This window comes from Ptiloglossa arizonensis, chromosome 1, assembly GCF_051014685.1.
Source record: "Ptiloglossa arizonensis isolate GNS036 chromosome 1, iyPtiAriz1_principal, whole genome shotgun sequence".
Lineage (NCBI taxonomy): Eukaryota > Metazoa > Arthropoda > Insecta > Hymenoptera > Colletidae > Ptiloglossa > Ptiloglossa arizonensis.
The window spans coordinates 791,240-816,295 of record NC_135048.1 but is presented as its reverse complement, the minus strand read 5'-3'; the positions used below and the strand labels follow the sequence as shown (position 1 = coordinate 816,295).

Sequence of the window (25,056 nt, the reverse complement as noted above, 5' to 3'; positions counted from 1 at the left end):
ATTAATTGAAATATATTAGCAGTGTGCGATATGCACTGGTGAAATGGGCAAAATTTACTACTCAGAGGCTGCAATTTACATCCTGGTATAATAAACTCGTTTTCATTTGTATTTTAAGTTCCTACACTGAATTTAATATAATCGTTTAATTAAGTTTACATACTCACATTATGATATTATGAATAATAAATATACAAAAGTCTCTTCTATGGACACTTGTATTTTACAATACAACGCTCAAAAGAGTAATCGATTTAAATTAGAGATGAAACATTTAATTTCAAATATTTTTACACCGTCGTAAAGTAATCATAAACGCAAGGTACTTAATTAAAGTAAAAAAGAAATATTGTGAACAAAATTATGGTACGTCATTCCATATTACTAGATTCTACAAAACTTTGTTATTCGATATTATTTTGCTCTGATAATTCACAGTGTAAAACATTAAGTAAATAATTTGCATTTGCCGCAAATATGATATGTTACTGTCATAAAATTTCTCTGGATTTTAAACTATGTACTTTCTGTAAATTCAACTGCACGAGAATGCATATCCACCAGCGGAGATAATATTACTATTTAATTTGCAAATGTTAACGTGCTCGAGCAGAAAGTGACGCGTTGCGGTGTTCTCGCGAAAGACACGAATATATTAATTAATAATTTTATACCATTTACAGTTGAGGTGAGTGTAAATGGCTTTATGTTTTTGTAGACCCGTACAGGTTTTCGGTATTGTAATCGTTTTTGATTAAATTTATCGAGATAATGCTACTATATCGGACTGCAAACGATAATATTGTAATAACTAAGTAATTAAAAGCTAAATATGTGAATTCATATAACTTCAAATCCTAAATTTAGTTGTCAATTACTAGAGAGAGTATTTTAGAAAAGTATTTTAAAACCGAAACTCATATTGTTCTACAAAAGTAAAGTCATCGGATTGGAACAAACGTTTCAAACTTGTAATGGAAGCTAACGAGGAAGCTTTACTAATACTAATTGAGAAAAATGAAGAGGTGAAAATTCTACCTTGAGAGGTTGATAACTTGTACGTATAGAAATTTAAACGAAGAACGAAGTATAACGTGTATCAAGTTTCAAATAAATATTGGAAATGAGGAACTCCAAGATCTGTTCGAAGAACTCGCAACAATATTACTAGAAAACGAGAAACTTAGTTTTGGTTTTAACTTAACCCACTAACTTAATCAGCTCTTTAAGAAATATTAAACGAAACATTTTCAATATACGATATTATCGTTAAGGTGGATCAATTGTTAAAGGAATCAGTAAATGAAGAAGAGAGACAAGAAACAATGGACAAGCATCCTAAGCATCATAAGCCTAGAGAATTTTGATGTATTGAAATCGTGTAAACGTTGAAAGTATTAAGTAAATACAGTACTACCCAGATCTGTATGAAGAAATTTTATGAAAACAATATACAACCAAAATCGTGTAGCTATTGGTTATTACAGATTTGTATCAGCCGATGAAAATTTACTTTCGCTAATATTCATTTAAAAGAAACAAATGAAACACTGAGATCTCGTGTACAGCAGAGCATATTCAGAGTATTTAATGTAATCGTCGCAGTTTGTACACCGAGAAAGTCGACCAAGGAACACATGAAAATGTGATTAGAATAAGTATACTTACCCAATACATCAGAAAATAGCATTCTGTTTGCATTTTTCTCTTTAATCCTTTCGAAATGTGTTTTGTGTAAATGACTTTTAGTACATTAATTTCTAAAGCAGTAAATTTTGCCAATTTTATAGAACACAGAAGAATATAAAGCATACTATTATTGTACCCTACAGCAACTATATTGATGTAATTTGTATTTTTCATTAATCCCGGTCTACCGGTTACTTACTTTTAGTTTTCGACTTATATATTTTCTTCTCCATTCTTGATATAAAATAATTATATTTTTATCTTATGCTACAGTATACGAAATATTGATTGTGGGATTACTATTATTACGTTATTACATTATTAAATTTAAAAAAACCATTTCTTCGTTTAGAAGCAATAAGCATCTTTCTTCGAGTTTTCTCAAAAATTGTTACAGAGAACGAGAAAACAAACGATAGAAAATGTTATTGTGAAAATTGATCAGATTTCATGTCAATCGGATAAGTAGTTTTGAGAAAGTAGTTACTCACCTATACGCGTTCTATTAACCAACTGGAGAAAGCTATCGGCCTTATCACCCCTGACAGCATAGTCAGGTTGAAGCTCGAGGGACCTGCAGAGTGTAGTAACGTCGCGCGTTACACACGAAGCATGTTTCGGGCCAAGAAGGCCGAGGAAGCGCTGTGGAATCCCTCACTTCCGACGTGAGGGAATCCCAGGAATCCCCGAGAGGAGTTCCCTGGTCCTGTGAGGGAGGATCACTGCAGCGAAATCGCCACCGTAACGGGTTCGAGGTTTTAGTAGGTAGAAATCCCACAGGAATTGTAGATTCCCTCTATTTCTCCCATAAGAATAAAAGAAAAGGTACGCGTTCTGTAGAGAACGTTATGTCTTTTTCAATGTGTCGAATCTCGACTTAATATTCCAGGAACGTATTGTTAAAGGAATTTAACATTAAAATGATCAATTTAAAAAACATTCGAAGAAATAAATATCGATTGTTCGAAATCGGAAAGGTAGCGTTCTTTTTTTAGAACTATCTTAATTCTGTTCGCATCGAACGATTTATACGGCTAATTCGTTTCTTGAAAATGTTTCGTCTCCTTGTTATTATCGATACACATAATACTCATTCATGCTTTTTTGTACACTTTACATCTTACTAATTACTTTCATTCCCTTGTATATTTTTCTTCTTCTTTACTCTTCTCCTATTTGTTTCCTCTATCCAGCTACTAGTTCTTCTACACTTACAGTTCAATTTAATATATTCTTGCAACCATTTGTCAAATGTTAGAGTATCTTCGCCTTTATCTTTATCTTACATACCATGCGTTCTCCTTACTATTATTATATCCAATACCTACTAACTTTTTCTAAATTGTGACATCTTGTTAACTTTCATTTCTTTTCTTTCCCTTTTCGCACGATATTCCTATAGTTCTAATATTTTTATACTTAATATTATGTTTCAACTTTCACATTTAATGTACTCTTTCTTGTTCTCGTGTATCTTTCTGTTTCCCAGTTTTCGGTTATTACATCTTTCTCTTTTTCTTTCGATTTGCTATTTTTTGTTCTGCCTATCTTCACCTGTTGAAATATTTTTCTCTCTCATATCCCCATTTTATCAAGTTTACATTTCCATTTTTATTTGTGTGCCTCTTCCCAGAATTGTTTTATTATTATTTTTCCCTATTCTGCGTAAATTAAGGCTTTAAAGCTGCAAAAGCCGCCCGGAATATGTATGTCATCTATGAAGAAATCGTTATTGCAGACTGAACAGTCTAAAAGTGGTTTTAATGTTTCAAACAGAGCACTTTTGATGCGAGTGGTACTCCACCCTCTGAACATACGTATGCCTGTGATCAACACATTTGTAGTACATATTCCAAAAAAATTCTGCCACTGTATAATGCATAACATTGCAATAAATATTGTAATTATTTGTACTTATTTGTACTTTGAAAATGTTTCACCTTTTTTCTATATTCATTATTAGAGAATTTTGAAAAATAATTTTTCACAAATTTACTATTATGTTTATTTACGTTCAAGTATAATAATTATTGTTACGATTGCACTTGTTATATTTTTTATTTTTCTCCTCACATTTAAAAAAATTCAATGTAAATATCAACTTGTTTCTTCTTTGATCACTTGTCGTTCTTGAAGGTGATATCCATTGATGGAAACGACGAGAAAGTGGTAAATGATTGGAATAGAATCAAAATTATTGAATTATGTTGAAAAAAGTTATCTCCATCAATTGAACAAGATTCGTTTTTGCGATATTGTGGTAAAGTTACGGAAGTTTCTAATATTATTTGATGATAAAAATGTCACAAAGCGAACTTGCAAGCCAGCCACGTGTCCACACTGATTAACTTAAGAATAGGAAAATATTGGTGAAAGATGTCTTCAACCGTTCAAACAAATTTCGAAATGCGAGTATTTGTTTTCCGAATTTTATGCGCATTGCATATCACATAACGACTACTTCAATCCCTTCGCATCGATCCTTTATCATACTTGTCTGAAAGACAGGTATAATCCCAACCACAAATTGGTTTGCTACTGCTATTCCAAGGTTTCTAAGCGAATAAGAGGACAATGAAATGGAAGCACAATACATATTATATATTCGCGTTAAAGCAACATAGTATTTAAAATTGGAAATGCCTGGTACAAACTCTGTGTAAATTAATACCGAGAATAAATTAATGCTCTTTACACGGGGACGTAATTAATAGGCACCTTCCAATACTTACATACACTATAGTTTTTATGTTTTCAACCAATACTTTAATTATTTTATTTCATTTCTGCAAGAATATGGGGAGAAAACGATTTTCAAATTTGAGACTAAAACTATTGTTCTTGCTAAAGTTAATTTAAAACAGAGAATATATGAAATATATAAAAATGTAACGCAATTAATATTGTCGAATGAAAATTTAACAGTATATAAATGCCTGGCCTATAATATAAATAGTTTAACTTTCAGAACTTTCGAAGAAGAAGAAAATCTCATTTGAAAAATTGTAACTTGCACGGTTCGATCCTAATACGTGGAATAATGAAATCGTTATTCAAGTCATAGAACATACAGAAACCCATCACAGACTAATGAATGCATCGTCTTTAAACAAGTATATTCCCAAGTATGTATTTGACTTTCGTACGGCATGTTCTCATTTACTCTCATCGTGCTTGCACGTGACGGAAATTACTGATTGCCGATAAAACCACGACGATGATAAGAAGAAGGTTCTTATCGCAGATTACACTTCAATTCGAGTCTTTGTAAACTTAAGATGCTACTGTATATCATGCAAGTATGACGTATAGCCGTACAAAAGTTTACTAAAGTTTACGTTACTAAAGTTACTAATGCAAAAATTTACGTGTGCAGTAGTCCAATAATTTTAAAAAGTACATATTTTTAAGTAATACCGAATAATCGATAAGAAACATTATTTGGAAAAATTAAAAAACAAATCATTGCATAGAAACATAATTTATTTAGATATTGAATAAGAGTTCTATTGTAGATCTTTACGAGTACATAATACGTAGAATACGTTACAGACATTGTAACTAAATAGAATCTAATCAAATAGAATTTTTACATTACAGAAAGAATAACTTCGTTGGAAAATATTTTTTTACATCCAAAAGACTTTGCTCGATGCATTTTTATAAAACGTTCAGATCCATTTAATGGTATTCGATTATTTCACAAATTTCGATACGCTTTCCGTTATTTTGTTTCTTTTTAAGACAGTGTCAATTTTAAATTTTATTTTTTGTCCAGAATCGTCGGGAACTGAATTCAAAGTAATTACCAATTCTGTCATTGGAGTACCAGTTGTTTCTAACTTTTCTATTGTAGATAACAATATTTCAAAATAAGTTTTAATGCGTATTAGATACAACTATTGTATAATAGTAATATGTTGCATCTTCGCCATTGGGGCTCTGGTTGCCGCGTGTTTCTCATTATCTCTCTATAACTCGCTACCTTCTTCGTCAGTCAATTCACATGATCTGTAACTGTAGCGACGAATAGCAAACCAGAATTAAATGTGTACGTGAAAATAGATATATCTCTTCCACTTTTTCCGTATTCCTACCACGGGACTTCAAATCAGCGGTAAAGAATGGTTACTGATCACTCAATTTCTTGAATAAATCGATGCACGCGCTATAAAATTTGTAGCGACGATTACACCGAATTCTTGTCTTAAACTACGAACTATTGTTCGTCAATCGATCGTGAAATTATACAAAGTTGATCCATCATCGACCAGACGTAAACTTTTCCGGAATAATATACACATACTTTCCACAACACCGGAAGCAATAAACTATCGAACGATATATACTTCACGATATATACCTCGATATTTGTACGCGTAGTTCGTTCGTTTCATTGCGTTAACATTCGACTTATTGTTACACGTATGGAAATATACAAGGAATGGGATTAATGGTTCGGTTATCTCGATACTTTGAGGAATTTTTAGACTTGTTTCTTCGAAACTGTCCAAGTTCTATTTTTTTGCCAATCGTATCCTAATTTACCAAACATTATGAAATTTTGAGCGCAGTGTGAAGAAATTAATGCTTTATGTACACTGCATTTTTGTTACAGTTCCCTTAACGAACGTGACGTTGTTAATCGGTGCTGTCAACATTGATAAATTACATTACAGGGGGGGGGCATCGATTAACACCACGACAGTTAGGCGGTACAACGCAGTCAAAGTAATTTAGTCTCTCAAATCTTCAATGACGAGTTTGAACAAATTCTGACAATTTGGGAAATCATTTCTGAAGAAATTCTGTAGTAGCGTAATCAAAACCGATATATGTACATATGTAAGCCAGAACCATTTTTAATCATAATTGTTTTAAAATTATTTCGGCTCTTCTAACTGTTTTGAGAAATGAAACCCATATCGTAATCGTTTTCTATCCCACTTTTAGAAACAGTAAATCATACAAACCCTTATTACATATAGAACGTATATCTAAGATAAAGTGTAAAATATCTCGTAAACTATTAATTTTCCATAAAATATACCTTCATAATTTTGTACATAGAATAACGAAGGGAATCAACCTACTTGAAAACTGTACATGGTTCAATTCTTGTAAATGTGTAGGTGCGCTTTTATCATTCCCCGAAGAAAATTATTTACCATACAAAAGAGTCATTTAACCTTTTGCTCTAAAAATTGTCTTTCTCTTCATGTAGAAATATGAACTGTTAATTATATATTATTACGCTATATTAATGCCGATTATAAGTGCGATATCGAAGAAATAACTACTGTTATAATTCGAAATGATTTATTGAAAAAATTCGAAAAACTGTCCAGAAGGAATCTATAAATAAATAATAATACGTAAGCTCAAATTTAATCGGAACATTAAAGAAAGCTACAGAATCCATATTTGATATCATAAATCCAGAAAAAATGCATACTTGAGAGTGATTGGTAGTAATCAATATAATAAATTATCGATATAATATTGTACTTTTAAAATAAACGAAATAAATTCGGCATTCAATGCAAATTCCATTAGTCGACTAATTAATGCTTAGTATAATTTTCAAAGCACGGTTGTAAATGGAATCTAAGTGAAGTTTGGCACATGTCGTCCACAGGTTGTACTCGTGGAAGCTGAATAGCAAACAATTATTCACGACCACGATTCAGAATTAAATTTCTTCCAAGACTTCTTTCTCGCATTATTTCTTTTACAGTTGTATTGTATAATAAATTTACATTTTGTAATAAACACGCTTTTTATTTTATTACATGAAAGGAAACAAAATTCTATAATTATATTTGTTAAGGAACACCAACGTTTATTCATTTAAAATGTAATATTTTCAAGAATTCTATTTATTAGTTAAAGAGGGAAAATGAATATGACTTTAATCATAGATAAATTATAAGTTATCGTATATAATAGATAATATTCTTTAAATTTCAATAATAAGACTCTCAGTAATTATTCTTAAGTTTCCGATTTCACCAGCTATTGATATTTATGTACGTACACGATGTTCAGTAGATTGTGATAGGACTGTGTGCAGGTGATTTTTTACAAAAAAATATTAATAAAAATTGTATAAGAAATGTTAAATATAAATAAATTTATGGAAATTTAAGGAAACCTTTCACGTTCCAATTAGGTGGTCATAGTTTTATATTCAAAGTTACTTTTCTCGAAAACTATGCAAGCAATAATAAATCTTTATTGTATGTATTTTTACTCATTTTTTTATGAGAAATCTCCTCACTGATAATATCACAGTTTCCTGAATATTCTGTACATATTCCACACATTTTTACTCCAGCAAAGTATTATATTACTAACTACTTTACTGTGAGAAGTTTCCTGTCTAATAAAAAATAGGTACTTCGTTATAATCTTAAGACTAAAACTTCCTAAGAGTAAAACATTTCTTTATGCATTCGTAAATCTAAATAAATGTTCTTGATTTTAAATAATTACTAAATTATAAGAGATACGAGAAAAAACGTCATAAGATCTTTTTCATCATTTCTCATAGAATCTGACAATGCAAAAGACAATATGTACTCGAACCAATGAATTAGAGAAACCACTAATAAATTGGCCAAGGAGAGCATTGGATTTAATAATATAAAAATTGTTGAATTATGGGGATTATTTATTTAAGTAGTATTATCAAACGACACCTACAATCATTGATGTATGTTACAAATGGTTCAATTTCAACTATATCGTATAAATAAAGTATATCAAGTAGCAGAAAGTTTGATTCTAGCATGTTTCAACAATTTCACCTTTTCTCTGGCCTTTGATTACTTCAGGGTCACTTCAAAGTAGGAACGATATTTATTTTTCGCACAATAGTTAATTAATGCTCACAGAATTATTTTTAGCTGATGATCAACTGATAATACAGAATACTAAGGAAAGATAAAAAGGTTTAGGATTACGAATATATTTTAAATGATATTATTTAGAACATTAAAATTCATTTAAAAAATATTCACTTTCATCCTAATTTTGAAATAAATTAAATTTAAGCGTTCTTAAGCAAAAATTAAATACACTTACGTAATAACAATAAATGAATCTTAATGAAAAATTTGCTGTAATGAACAAAAAGAGTGTGATATTTAATACAATTGTGTCTTAAATAAATTAATTATACTATAACCAGTGGTTATTATCAATTTTTATATACAAGATGATTCATAAATGCATGTGTTAATGCAAAATTAATTGCATAATTTATTACAGTAATTGCAAATAGAGTACAGTTTAATGTCATTACTTTACCTTGTAGATAGCTTATTTAACTGAAAACAGGACATTCAAAGGGAACAGGACATTTTCTTCATTTTCGACAATATAGAAAACTGTTTTATAACTTTACATATAATTTTAATGGTCCCTAGGGGTAAATAGGGCGAGATAAAAAATGTTTCCCAAAGTAATTTTTTACAGAGTAGTCAAAGTGACCAATATTTCGTTACACAAAAGCGTACATTTTTTCTTCCCGTATTTTATAACAGACAATAATGTGTATTTAGTCAAGTACAGAGTTTGACCTTAAACTGTTCTTAAATTTCAAAATTTGTAGTCAGAGATGAAACTTTCTTTCTACGATGCTTTAAATTTTAGTGATTACAAAAGATGATTTGCAAATACATACTTGTAAAGAAATACCGGTAAGCTTTAAAAATTTGTTAAAAATTATATCATATATTTTGTTTACTTTGTATTCATGTTTATTTGTTTACACGTGAATGTAACATTTTTCAATATGGTTGAAAACATAAAAGGTAATTACATGTTCTACTACTGTTCTAACTCTCTGTATTATAAAACCGTTAAAGTTTGATTCGTACCCTCCAACTTTGTGCGTACCAAAGCACATTTAATTTTTATTTATAACTTTTTGTATCACCATTAATATAACTTGTAAAACTGAAGATATAATTGAATCGATAATGATTCTTGGCTTTGGCTATTGCATACCACGTAATTTATTATAAATTATAGGTATTATTTGATCATATTGTTTTTAATATAAATCATACAACAAATGTACGTATAATAAATATAAAAATATATAAAAACATAGTAAACATAAAGTACATAAAAGTATAATAAATAAAAATTTTTATTAAAAAGAATATACATTTTTGTTGAAGTTTAAGTTTCAATTTTCCAGAAAACTCATCTTTATTTAAACTATGGGTATAAATACGTTGCACCTCATAATACTTTAGTACATAATAATATGTATAAAAATGTATAATTGTAATTATTGGTATTTTAAATACATTTAATATATATAATTACATACCTGTATGTAATTTTATAAAAACTATCATTTCAATGTTCATTTTATTATGGTAATTAGGAAATAAACATAAAATACCTCAGAAAAGAAGATACTCCTGTATTAAAAAATTTTAAATATTGTGATCTTGATTCAACAAAAAGCATATTTATTTTTATGAAAACGAGTCTTTCAACATAATTGAAGTGCGCTAAGTTATTTTTGTGTACAAAAATGAAGTTCGCAATCAATAGTTCTGGAATACATCAAATATCTTTATCTCTGTTAGTCATTTACACATTTTCAATAAACAGTCACATTTGATATTCCTCGCATCACTATAAAGCTTTAAGAAGTTGAACGAATTACCAAAAGGACATTTCGTATTAATGTTTCATAATAATTTACAAATAAATCTATGAATCGTTGACACCTCTGCTGTTTTGACTACAAGTAAAAAATACAAATATTCAAATTGTTTGGTGCTAAAAGGGGAAAAATCGTCGATACAAGCGAAGCAAAATAAAATTGTCAATACCCAACCGTGAAGTTTAATTATTAGTAGAATTCACGATTTAGTGTATTCCCCGTATTTCAGGTTTTAATCCGATTCATTAAACAATTCCCTTTATTCTGAAAATTGAGGTGCTTTTTAAAAGCTTTAAGCTCCGAATCAATATTATATTTTTTAAATCACTTTCCATTCTATTCAAAATAATCTTCATTACAATATTTTTCCAATATCTATCAATAATAGATAAAATGTGCTTGATACTAATGTCATTAAAACTATGCAGAAAAAGTTTCTGCTAAGATATCTATTATTTACAATTATTTGTTATACTTCGTACAAATCAAATCACTCGTTTAATCATTCGTTGCAATTAATTCCCACGAGGTTTGAAACTTTATAGTTCAATTTTTGTTTGATTCACGTAATATATAATGCCTAAACCTCATATTACATTATGGCTAACATGAAATTATTAAATTATTAAATTATTATATTCTCTTGAAATACCGTTTAAGATAATTGCACTAAATACAAGTTTAGTATAAAGGGTTTAGTACAAAGTAAAGTTGGTATTATCATCTTGAAATATCTTCAAACCAGTGTTTGATACTTGAAATTAAAAATTGTTCTAAAACATGAATACTTATTTCTGTATTAACATTCTGAGAGAAAAAACATAGTTCTTCCTCATTTCTTTCTCGTCCGGCTTTAAATTATGTAACATTGTGGATATTTTTGTTGAAAATTTAAGCAAAAATGTTATTTTATACCTATTCTTCGCAGTAAAATTTTCATGTTCCTTACATCATTGTAAACATTTCCTCGTATTTTGTAAACAAACGTTTTATTTTAATCTTCCGAAATGAAAAGCCCATTTCATTTAATCGATTTTTTCCAATACAGTTAGAAATGGTTTGTGTTCACAGATCATTATTTATTCTTTCAAAGTGGCCCGACACATATTTTTGATAATTTTTTGTAATTTTCTGTCGTCTCGTTTATGTGTATGAAGACGGTCACAAATTTTGCGATTAGATACAGTACTCGTTTCATCATACTTCTTTTTTAAATCACTAACAGTACTTTAATTAAATTTCTTAACTTTAGATCATTTAAATACTGCTAGCGGGGTGGCAGATTGCACACTTTTGTCTCGCTTCACCACTAAATAGAATACTACTGTACTAACTCTTTAATACCTTTTTCGTGAACTTCTGTTTACATTTTTGTAATCTCATCTTGTGCTCACACTTATTTCCTATGATTCACACATTCGTGCAATTAATTGTTCGAGTCACGATTGAAAACTTTTTTCCACGATTTCTACTAATCGAAAACGTTTTTTCTATATAATAATTTATTTTTATTATTATTTCTTTATCTAATAATATTTCATCATTCTAAAATATGAATGTTTTTCGTGAATTTGCTATTATTGATCGGAAACATTTTGCCAGAAGTTACATTTTAACAACCAAAAACAACAATGACATTACATACAAAAACACATTTTAAAATATTGAAGCGGTTGTTAGTTATAAGAAAGTATCACACGTTAATTTATAAAAAATTGAACTACTGCTTTTTCAGTTCGATCTAAATATTTCATATTTTACGAAGTACTTTTCTTATGACTGACAAATAAACAAATAAATGATAGATGCAGTCTTTCAAACAAAATGGACAAACAAAAATGTGTTTAGAGTATTGTTAAATAGAATTTACCATTTCTTTTAGAAGCACTATTTTTAAAGGTTACGTTCATGTGTATACAGTTTCATTGTATTTTCAGTAAAGATTTGTATGCAGTGCAAGTAAAAAATTTCAGTAAAGAAAAATTAAATTTATGAAAACAAATTTGTATATTATAAATTTTATACTTTTTACTGTCAAAAATGAAAGTAAAAGAAAATGTAGTTATTTTATGTTTATACGAATAGTATATACATAGAAAATGTTTCCATCGAATAAATATACAAACTTTGGTATATTTGAAATGAATATATATATATATATTCGTAATTACCACGAATTAAGATGAATTTTTGTTAAAAATTTCACGAAACAATATCGACACAGTTTCACAAACTAAATTATTAACTTATCATGCTTTACGAATGTCTATGTAAAGCAACCTAATTAAAAGTGAAAATATTCGCGACAGAACGTACTTGACGAAAGAAGGTAAACATAGAAATTATTAAGCAACATTTTTTTTAATTAAGCATTTCGGTTTTTACTTTAGACTCCCTTCGGAATAGTATCATATAGTTTGAATGAAATATATATTAGTAATATTATTCTTACAGCCAAAAATATACAAAACTTCGTATTTCTTTTAAAAAAGATTACATTGTTTGTTTACACTGATGAATATTTTAGCAACTCGTACGTAGAAGATTTCGAAACTTTTGTTTCAAATCGATCATGTATGATAAAATAGTATAATAAAACACTACGACATCTCACTGTTGCTCAGTACGAGAAAGACACGAGTATAAAAGAACACATAGGTTAAATATCCCATGTTAAATATCTTAGAACTCGTAAAACACGTTTAAGCTGAGAAATGCTTAAACTTCGTTAGATCTTGAGTAAAAATCTTTGCCCGAATATTTAATTTCAGTTCATTGGAGCGAAAGTGTAACGCTGAAGAATGAGATGAAAAGGTCAGAAACTCACCAGAGGGAGATGAACTTCGTTGACGATAGAGACGTAAAGTAGAAGGCTTACGAAGTAGCTTCTGGTGAGGCCCATATCGATGAAAATATCACAATGTCCCTTCGATGTGGTTCTCGAAATCTGAATACCGTTTCAGAACGTGTTCGCTTCCTTATATAGGGTCCATTTCACCCCGCGCAGGCGTCTCAACCCCCGAAGCACACCTACACCGAATGTTCCCTATTCACACCATCACTAACAGTCCTGTTAGTGAACTATGCAATATGCGTATATCCGATGCTGTAGATCTCGTCCTCTTGCGATAGACCACGTCGGAAGAAGAAAAAAAAAAAGATAAAACGGACTACCGAGCCAGAGAAGAGATACGTTTTTAAACCGCGACTCGGTTAATATACTGTGGATTATTGCGTGTCGGTGAAAAAAGGGAAGTCTTCGTTTCTTGATCTTTTTTTCATACTTTATTGGCACTTTCAACTGTTTTGTTTTCCTTCGTGGGCAGAAAGCTAACCGATTTTACCCTCTTCGAACGTAGACATCGTACCGCGTTACATTGTTAATCACATTTTCTGAACGAATCGAAGGAACATACATTTTCATGTCTTTCTTCGAATCGTTATACAAAAGTCAAATAAGTTTTCTATTTTGACCAATAAGAGCAATAACATTAATTGAGCACACACTTCATTCATTGTATGAATTCGATCCTCAGAAATAAACAGACAAATATGGCTACGGTACTACAACAGTTTCAATTATAACACGTAAAAAGTATAAACCGTTGCAATTAATAGTGTATCGACGTTTGAAGTAGATACTTTTTCGAAACAAAGTTTTATTCGACAAATCAATGATCATCGTGTCCTGTTTCTTGTTCCTATTCGTTTTGGTTCCAGCAGTGTGTCTTTGATCAATGTTAACGTACATCGTGAAGTAAACCTACGATTATTGTTCTAGAATTTTTACTTCAGACTGCGTTTTCTCGTGCCTGATTTCGGAACGATTGGTATTTGTAACGTGTGTATTATTTTAAAAACTAATTAATAATTTTGTGCACTGAAAACGGGAAGAATTATTTTGAAGAATATTTCTTGCAACTTCTGCTTACCTTTATAGCCAAGCTAAAGGTAAATAATAAACATGGTTGTTAAGTTCAACGCGTAAGCGAAAATTTCCAAACAATCGAATCATAAATATTCAGGTAAAAATCTTAGAATTAAGTAACGCGAATTTATTGTCAATTTTAATGGTTTAAAGTTTATACGGATAAATCTAATACAGAGATTCGATAAAAAACGACTTTCTGGACTTTTTCACATTTATGAAACATTGGAAACAAATTTTGAAATTCGAACATTTACCGCTTCAGAGAAAGATATAATTGGTGCGATGCATGTATGTTGTTGAAAAAATTTTTTGACAACATACTTAAAATTGTAACAAAAATTACAATGCATCTCTTTAGCAATTCGCCCTAGAACATACCTTATCTTTTTGGAGGTTTGTATGTTTAACGGTGAATTCTCTATTCTGAAAATGATAGAAACGATGGTAGTATTTAACAGTTGGACCGCAGGCTGAAATATTTGCTGATTACGAAAACAAAAGTCGAATAGAAGTAGCCGAGCGTGAAACCACAAGCGACACAAGAGCCAGAGACAGTCTAAAAATACAAGAAAGTTGCAAAAGGCGAACTCTACGGAAAAGTAGAGGAATTATATGGTCCCGGAATAGCTGATTGATTGTAAATACCCAAAATTATTTTCTACGTACAAAAAAAGAACAACCTTAAACGTGATTTTTTCTAAACATAGTCTTTTGAGTTAGTGGTGTCAATACCTCCAAAAATATGATATTAGAAGGGCTACGACGGGATAACAAGCTGAAAAATAAGGTAGAGTTTGGAAATTTGCTTTAAAGATGGATATGTAATGTACATATATGAAAACATAATGAAATTCTTTCTCAGCTGTCGTAACCTCTTAATATCTAGATAAAAAATGTTTATTTATATAAAAATTATGGCCAATCATGTATAGCCAAATTACTTGAAATAAAAAAATAGAGAAGTTTTATAATCAACTTTAGTGTCGCTATAGCTACGTGTATGAATTTTTTATTCTTTTATCGAACGGTGTTTCTTTCGCAATTGATATTTCAACAAGTTTTACAAAAGGACTGTATTCATATTGAAAACAGATTACAAATTGTCATGGTGTAGTAAATATACTACACAAACTTAGATATATTGAAATTTGAAATTATTCACATTTAAAATAGTATGTTTCTCTCGTAAAATATTCTGTAAAAAATATCTTTTCTCATCTACAAACAAAGATATCCCCTTAATCGATTAAAACCGTTGCTCCAAAACCGAATGATTCGAATTTCAATTCAGCCTTAGTAACAATCTGATCGATTCTTTTTTCTTTTTTTCCATTAAGAACAAAATAAGCATATTATTAGCACACCTCATTCTACTGCACTGTATTCCACTGTAGAGAGAAATACGAGATTTGTCTAAAAAGTAATGAGACCGATTTTATAAAAATGGTTTATATTTTACTCAATACAAAAGTATATACCAATAGGGACGTTGTGTTTACTCCTGGTAACAGTCCTCTAATGCTTCTATCGAAACTGTTTTCAGTTAGTTGGTTAAATTCTTCTGAATAGTATTCGCGGTTATAAAATGACGACCTTTGAGATGATTTTTAGCTTTTAGGAAAAGAAAAAAATTACGTGAACTCAAATCAACAAATCAACGTTGATTTAATTTTCGATTTTCTCATTCGTGCTTTTCTTTATCGCAGTGGTTTGCTCGTGTGCTGCTTTTTACTTTGTCATTTCGTTTTCCGATCGTACGAAAAAATCTTTGATACGTTGCCTTTGAGTTTGGTACAAACTTTAATCGTATACCTCTGCTTAATAAGTTCCATTTCCGTAACACGTCACTACAATACACTCATAAAACTTGCTGCCAAATCACATTTTAAATAGTAAAGCGGTGTTTGTATAATATAGTATTGCCAGATGTTGGAAATCGAAATCAGTCTCATTATGTTTTAGATACATCTCGTATCTATATTCTATGTATTTTCTGAAAACTGCAATTCACTAATGTGTCGTCGAGAGTACTTTGTTTTATAGAAATTTTTAAAAAAAGGAATACGTTAGAAATTATGAAAATAAAGGAAATGATTTGTTTTAGTGTATGAAAACATTGTCGAAACAGTGAAAATATACATAAATATTTAAAGTGTATTAAAATTGAGAATAATTATTATTAGCGATATAATACATACAGCGTTGAATGTATGCAAATACGTGAGTTACTTGTTTGTAAGTGTTTATGTAGATACAATAGAATCTCGATACACGAAAATGTATCTGAAAATTTCTGAAAGTATCATAATTTATTAAATGATCGAGGTAACTAATCTGGTATTGATAAATTAAGATAATTAATTAGCTTGATAAGTAAATAAAGCTAATTTTTTAAAAATATCAACATATTATCAAGAAAAATCTCTCGTAGCAATTGCGGAACAAAGAAGCCTCAGTTTGTAATGATACATTTTCATGATAATCAGCCTCGTGGAACATAAAATATTCACATTTGTCACATTTTCATCATATAAGGATAAAGGAAATAAAATTTTATTTTTTTTCTGCATAAAGCTATGATTTTTTAATGTGAGCAGATAGAGTAGAGATATAATATTGTATATAATATTGTATTGTAACATTTTGGTGTTTAAATATTTACTACGATTTGCACAATAGAATTTTGACCATTTGTACTAATCGTGAAATAGAAAATCAATTACTTTGGAATATTCCAATACTGAACAAAAAATGTTGTTCATTGCATTGCAATGTATTTAGTATACCTATATGTATTTATTTTCATTTTTCGAAAAGAAAAAAGAGTAGAAAGTGTTTTAGTGTCACAAGATTAAGTTTCTCCTATACTTCCGTTACCTAAGGTAGTTGCTTCCTCCCACTTATAACTTCACTAGTTAATAAGTGATCGTCCCTTTCATTTATCAATATTATACAATGATCGAAGTTCTACTATATTTCGTAGCAAATTTAGCTGCCTTGGATTTAACCCCTTAAATTGGCATTTAATTGGCGACCTTGCAGAATAGATTCATTTGTTCAAACTGAAGAAGTTTGTACCAAATGTGTCCAGAGTCGAATGAAGCCGTTTTCGAAATTGGATTTTACTAAATCTAGAAGAGGATAGTTGCATTATCTGTATATAGAAAAATAATGGTTTAAAAAAATTCCTATTAAAATGTAGTCTTATTTTTGAAAAATAGATTTCTATTTTATAAATAAATTATCGATTCGGATGTTGTTCGATTATTTCATAACACAATAATAGTTTATCACATTTACTATCGAAAGTTATAAATGTTGAAAATATAGACAATAATTTACTAAAAAAATTATTACAACAATGCATTTTCTTCGAATATTGTATACAAATATAACTTTCCCCCTTTTTATACCTATAAAATGTTATTTGTATTACTCTTAGAACAACAATATATACATTAAGAATAACTCATTATATTAAAAAATGCTAGTAAAAGAAATAATATATATATATTCCAAATTTTTTTTCTTTAATTTTTACGATTTAATCGTTACAAAATTTTAAAGTAAAGTTATTACATTATTACATATACATATACACACGATTAGCAATGCAAACGTATCAAGTGCGCTAATATTATATTGAGTAACTGATGATGTCAGACGTTCAAGACTTCTCTATTTCAAATGTATTGCAATTTACGAATGACTCCACAGACTTAAAAATAATTAAACTTATATTTTTCATTTGAAATAACTTTTATTTACAAATCACGAGTATCATACTCTTAATATTTAATATTACATCCTTATAATTAATATTAAATATGCATACAATTTTAAGACATGGACACTATAGGCACGTATTCAGGTTCTCTATTCCACATGGCATATAGATTTGAATGTATTACCTATGCATTTATTTTTATTTTTATAGGCCAATCTTAAGTAGGTTCCAAATAACGCTCTCGTGCAAATTTTGTTGCGACTTTGCGTAACCTCCAATTTATAATTGTCAAAAATAAAAAAAAGACGAGAAAAATAGGGATTCGAGTAATGAATTTTCCAAAAGATTAAAATATGTATATTTTTCTAAATGTTACATCTACTTGTGGCTGAAAGAATGCTCTTTGATATTATCTAATAAGACTTGACCAAATTTCTATCCGGATATAATTATAATGAGGTAAAGTATGACAATGTCAGAGAAAAATGCAATCGTTTTAAAACAAGCACTTCTTCTTGTCTTGAAAACTCTCAAAAAAATCTGGATGACGTTCGCGTTTTGACAGTTTTAGATCATTGTACGACATTAATCGATTTTGGTGAATTGACTCTAAATATATCATTACAATTATCAAAGATACAATTAGATGTAAAAATTTTTGTTGAATCATCTTAAGTAGTTTGTAACGCATACAGTGTACAATAGTTTCTTCATTTTTTACATACATATAACTAAAAGACAATTCTAATGATACATCAGTAAATTTGAGCTAATCTTTATTGATATAAAAATATAAAGCAGTAATGTATGCTAATTTCGTTAAAAAATTTAATCGCTCTGAAATAGACATTTTTTTCTATTTTCAAAGCTTTCGAAAAATATTATAGATAGAAAATTTGACTTTAGTTCGTGTTTTGGGGAATCCGGCCCACTGTACGACGTCTTCGAGATATTTATAATATTTATGGCATGGTCGGCATCTTAGAGACATCCATGGAATCTACAACTCGGGAAAGATCTGACATTTTCGATGTATGATTTCAACACTAAAGGATAAACAGCATGCATGCTATAAGGACCCAACAACTTTAATACTCTAATTTCAATTTTTTAAATATTCATAAATACCTTTCTGAAAATCGGATTATTATTGTCAATCAGGAATTACGGCCGCATTAAATTATAAATTTATACAATTTTATATTATTATTAAAGAGGACTATTCTCCAGCTTCGATCTAGTGAATTATCAAAAGCACAAGATAATAAATAATCTTGGTACACAATCCTTACCTACATATCTCTCAAACTGATTAAAAATTTTTTATACAAGAAGATATAATGGAATTAAACAACTAAAGTGTTTAATGGGACCGTAAAAATCGAAGAGTAAGACAAAAAACTGAAAGTGCCATTACGCTTGCTGACATTTTTCATAATTTTTCATACTTCAAAAATATGTAAATAGTATCGATTAACGCAAATTCATATCGAAATGTAATGGTAGCAATCTAACGTAAAATTGATTTTGCAGAAAAGATCCGTGGCTTAAAACCTTCCTCAATAAGTGATCAATTTATTGGGGAAACCTGTATTGAAATCGGTTTGGTAGCTCTTGAGATTTTCGCAGTTAAGCAAATAGACTTTATACAAGTTTAGAATCGAATCGATGAACTACTCCAGTGAAAAAAGTCTTCAAGACATTCAACGAAGGTAAGCTTTCAACTGCTACAAAATAACCTCGAACGATTAAAGTGTTAATAAATTTATCTCGGAATGAGCTGCACGCCCATCTATATAAAAACAGCCCACCAGTTGAAAATAACAGTTTGAATAGATTATAAATTTATAGTATACACGTACGTATAGAACTTAAAGCTTCACATTACAGACTATCGAAGAACTTTTATATTTCTCTTATCGTGACGAATTAACGTGTTTCAGTTTATATGTTTTTTAAACACCCTACATATAAATTACTATATACGAATTAATAGAAAGGGAAAGTTTTCCAGAATATATATATGGTATTGAAAAAAATACTCACAAATTTTAAAAACATAATATATCGTCACTAAACTAACAATAAGTAAAACTTAGGCGACGCGAGTCGAGAAATCAATATTGTCAGTTCTATTGGGGATGTTCGATTTTAGTAACGTTACTTGGTTGATTCTCCAACAGAAACTATATTATGATATTATAAAGTAAATAAATATAATTATTAATAAATTGTAATTCTATATTATTGTAAAGAGTGATACTTTCTTACTTTATAGCATTATTAGTTCAGTTTAACGAGTAATTGTATGTTTTCCAAGTGTGTAAACTTATGTTTCTAACATCCTGTATATTCTTTTATATATTTTATTTATACACCCATATCTGCGCATGGTTTCCTATTCAAGTAAATCTTTTTCAAATGCCAAGTTTCTCCGTACACACAAAGTCTGCGTCATCCGTGCTCCTAAACACGATGTCCATGCTTTACAAACCCCGTGTCGCTCTATTCCCTATATTTTACACCAAAACATTCTAAACCTGGTTTTACGATATCAGTCGCTCTCTACTCTCTGGATGCATTTTATCGACACGTTGACATCCAGTTCGAATTTTTGCTAAATCGACATTGTATATCTACGCGAATCATTTTTGTTTCTCAAAATATAAGTTGGTGAAAAACCGATCTCAAGAATTTTATTTTGTCTAATACCATCCGTTACACAATAAACATTAGTGTCAAAAGTGGCATTTCATTCGAGGATACGAAGAAATTTAACACAAATTCAAAAATTTCTATCTTAACCAAATACATTTCGACAAGAAGCAATTATCGAGATACAGTTCAGTGATCTATTGCGATTACAGTTTTAATTAGAGATCGAACATTTACTAAAGATATTACGTACTAGACACAAGTTTTAAGAAAAAATCTTAGAGTCATGTTAACCAAACAGGCTTATAATGAACGTGTACTCTTATATTCTCAAACGTCAGAAAATTATCTCATTAATTTAATTAATTGATTTATTACTTTTAGAATATACTTATTACTAAAGCCCAGTCCATGTATTACATAATGTAAGAAACACAAATACAATAAGCTGCAGAAGATTTCCGAGAAAATTTCCGAGGGTATTAAATCTTCGAACAATAATATTCCAATTCTTAATTTAGTCTTTAACGATACTTCTCTTTCTTCCACTTCTCATTCTACAAATAAATATGAATGCTTTGAACCGAAGTCTCATTCTGCTAACCATGGTACCGAAAACGATCCTCAACATGCAAATTGCAAATTGAACTTTGGTACCAAATTTAGAAATCACGATGTTCATCAAACTCGTTTTACTATAGTAACTACTTTCACCATTTAATTTTTTCGATTTCGAAAAACTGTAGCCAGCAACTTACGTAAAAGTCGACTAGAGTATTTTGAGAGTGATTTTTATTATTTACCACACTTTTATATTTTTCGTTACATTTTCGTATCAGTATTACCACTGGATTAGTGAGATTTTCACGATAAAAGTATTTTAGCGGTCCTATAAAGTGTCAAAGGTGGAAAAGAAGAGGGGAAAAGCGCGTTTCAATTCCGGGCCTGCTAGTGGACTCGTCAGTAAGGCATCCCAGCAGGCCCTGCCTTATACGCCGGGACATTGGGAGAACGGTAAGGGACCGTATATATACCGTTCGGAACAGGTACAGGAACTTGCGGGAAACGGTCGGTGGTCAGTTTCCCTCTGGTGGCAAACGTGGGTAGCTCCGCCACAGTATATCAAATATAACATCATTCGAATTAGGTGTAGTGTGAATATATATATTGCGTTAGCGGACTACACTATATATGTCTCATTTACTTTTCTTGTCAGACAATTTACGTAACATTCGATCTCCGCTCGCGCACAAATTTCTAACCTATTTCACTTTTAAAATCAACTTGAAACTGAAATAAGTAAGCAATTTTCTATCACAAACCGAGATTGAGTAATTACTGGTTTTAATAACAATATTTACTCAAGTTTCAAAAGTAGAATTATCTAGTGCGAATAAGTTTGTGTTCTGCTCTTGAAATGAACACACATTTGTGGATCTTTGAGAAAGAAATTCCTCACACACGGCACCACTAGATGCGAAGCCTACTCACTAAAACCTCCATGGTAACTATACTCGTACGATTTCGCGAGAACACCTGAAACTACATACAACATAACATACGATACCCGCCCCCCCCCCCCCATTCCCCTCAATGCAACTCTATCTCTATCTTTATTGAAAGGAGGGCGTTTACCGCCCCTCTCCCAATATCATGGAGTCGGGACGACCGATAGCTGGACATGACCACGCTGCTCCAGCCAGTTCCGCAGGTATCTCCAAATGTCCCCCTTGCGGGTACAGAATACGGCACAAAACGTGTACCTCTGTCCCTTGTGACAGCAGAAGAAGCAAGCACTGAAGAACGGGCAGACTCTGGCGAATGCAACTCCGGCTGCAAATGCTGCCGTACCTGTAGTGGAGGCACCAATGGCAACAGCGGTGGCGCCGTTCATCGTGGAGGTGGATGATGTGCAAACCGCTGCCTCAAGAGACGGAGCAACTATTTAATAACGGCGCCCCGACTCCTCCTTCGGACCAAACTCAATCATTGTCGTGGAGCACAGGACCTAATGTTCCAAGTTCTCGTAGAGTGGAAGGTTGAGCTGGCAATCGTCACCGAGCTGTACCGTGCCTCGACGATCAACACTGGATTAGTGACGTGAGCGACACAGTGGTGTTAACATGGAGGGGCGACAATGGGTTGTCACTGTTCAGTGAGAGGAAGTAGCTGTGTTAAGGTGCTATGTGTCGCCGAACAGTGACTTTGCTTCCTTCAAGTAGTACCTAACCCGGGTGAAGGCGTACCTTTCCGAGCTCATGCCCAGCCAGTGCACGTGAGAGATTTCAACACCCTCCCAACTGGTGGTTTGGAGTCCTCCAGGCAAATCGAAGGGGCGAGGTCCTGAGGGATTAAGAGGGGAAGGGACCATAATATGTCATTGTGCGTATAGTGTCCAAGTAGCAATTGATAGTGGAGGTGGAGACGTTATAGGATTATTGGTATATCCGCATTGTCCTCTACATCCGAATGCTACCGCCGCAGCACCATTCGACGGTGGCGCTTCATAAGACCGAGGTGCTGGCGACATATACCTCGATAGGAAACCACCCCCCCCCCCCCTCTAGACCTATCCGGTTAGGTAAGACTAATAACATCAAGATAAGGTCCCAGATGAGATACCTGGCGCTGATCTTAAACAGTCCACTGGCGTTTTGAGAAACATTTCCGGTTGCTGACCACGCGGTTAGAGGAAATATTCAGGGTTTTGAGTTGGCTCCTCTCCAACCTGCGGAGTACGAATGACCGAGTTCGCTGCCTTTACACGAGCATGGTCCAATTGATGGCCCTGTACGATGATTCGAACGCATAACGCATAACAGGATGGGTCATTTCTCCTGCGTCTCAATACTCGAACGCATCACGCGACGGTGCAGGGTTGACTACTCTCCTCCTGTCGCAAACTGATACTAATCGAACGCATAGAGTCTTGTGCTTCGGCCAAGACTCCGAAACGTGACCGTGCGACGAGAAAGTAAATGCCCGAACACCAGGCAAAAGTAGAATCGCTGGTATGGACATTGAAGTCCGAGGCACAACGCGTCCTCTCGTTCGTGACTGAACAATAGAACGCTCACAAACTACATGTACGAGGTCTCCGTCTGAGCGAGTAACTGTTCTGTCAAGACGGGAGATGGAAGCTTTCAAACGCCAGGCCCAATGCTTCATACTATTGCAGTGGCAGCAACGACTGGACCAAACCTCGTTTAGTCACCAGACTGTCAGGACTGTTTAGTTGCCACTTTCTACGAAAGCCATTGCAAGTCCCACGGGAGGGGAGGGGGGTCCTGGAGGGATGGGAGATGGCAGTCTATGCTGCTGCAGTGGCACTATCCTGTCGGGACTGTCCGGTCACTCCTGTTGGTGTGACTGAGTAGAGGCTATAGCTCCCTCACTTACCGTATGGTGCAGGTGCTGTCCGGGTATGGATGCTTCGGATGTTACTTGCGCCGTATAGGCAAGGAGACGTATAGCCAACGCACAGATGGCACTGTTCAGCGGATCAGGACACAGCGCAGCACATCCTGAAAGTGTGCTGGGCCTAGGCGGTTGAGCGCCGTGTCCTCGTCAAGATGATCGGGGAAGACCTCTGGTCGTGAGGGCGTCGTGAGGGCGTCGTGAGGGCCATACTCGACAGCAAGAGAAACTGGATGGGCGTGGTCTTCTTCTGCGAACATGTAAATTTCAGATATTTTATCTGGGACTTCGTCTCGACATTGACCTTATCCGGATCAGGAGGAGGACTCCCATCGAGGAGCACATAAAGTAACTTCTAGTTTTATCTCCCAAAAGAATCTTAGTTGATTTTACTAACGATTCGATTTCAAAATTCCAATTACTGTTTCAATAATTCATTATAATGTCCCAAAAAAATATCAAATTTATTAAATTCAACTCGTCATAATTATTTAATTCACTCGCTGTATCTAAAAAATGATTTATGTCATCCAAGTGTAATAAATTTTGCAGTAATGAAAATTATGCACTACACGTGGAAACAAAATACGTAAGGCTTGATTTTCAAACCAACAATAAGTTTTTTTTTTTTTTTTTCAAATTTGTAACGAAAGTTGACATTTTAATATGATATAGTGGTTAAATCTGGACAGCTTTATACGCGTCTTAAAAGTCACCTTCGATGTCTTTTTTTAAATAAAACTACGTTATCAATCATTGAGGATATGTAACAAACTCTAAGTAAAGCAATAATTAAAATTAAAAAAGTTAAACTACTTACTGAACATTTGTGTTATATGAATCGACCGAGTGAACTATAAAAATGCGAAAATTCATGAAAAAATTATACTGCACTGATTTTCATCTACACATACATTCTCTCCGAAATTAGCAGACATACTTTTTTAA

The 25,056-nt window shown here is 31.8% G+C and overlaps 1 protein-coding gene across 1 annotated transcript in view; it reads right to left on the bottom strand.

The window, feature by feature from the left end:
* Nplp1 (Neuropeptide-like precursor 1) overlaps window positions 1-13,315 on the bottom strand; it is a 31,361-nt gene extending 18,046 nt beyond the window's left edge. Inside the window, exon 1 of the mRNA XM_076327582.1 lies at window positions 13,206-13,315. Coding sequence (XP_076183697.1) covers window positions 13,206-13,280 — 75 coding nt within the window. The 5' untranslated portion in view covers window positions 13,281-13,315. The remainder of the gene's footprint in view (window positions 1-13,205) is intronic.
* Window positions 13,316-25,056: the final 11,741 nt, after the last annotated feature.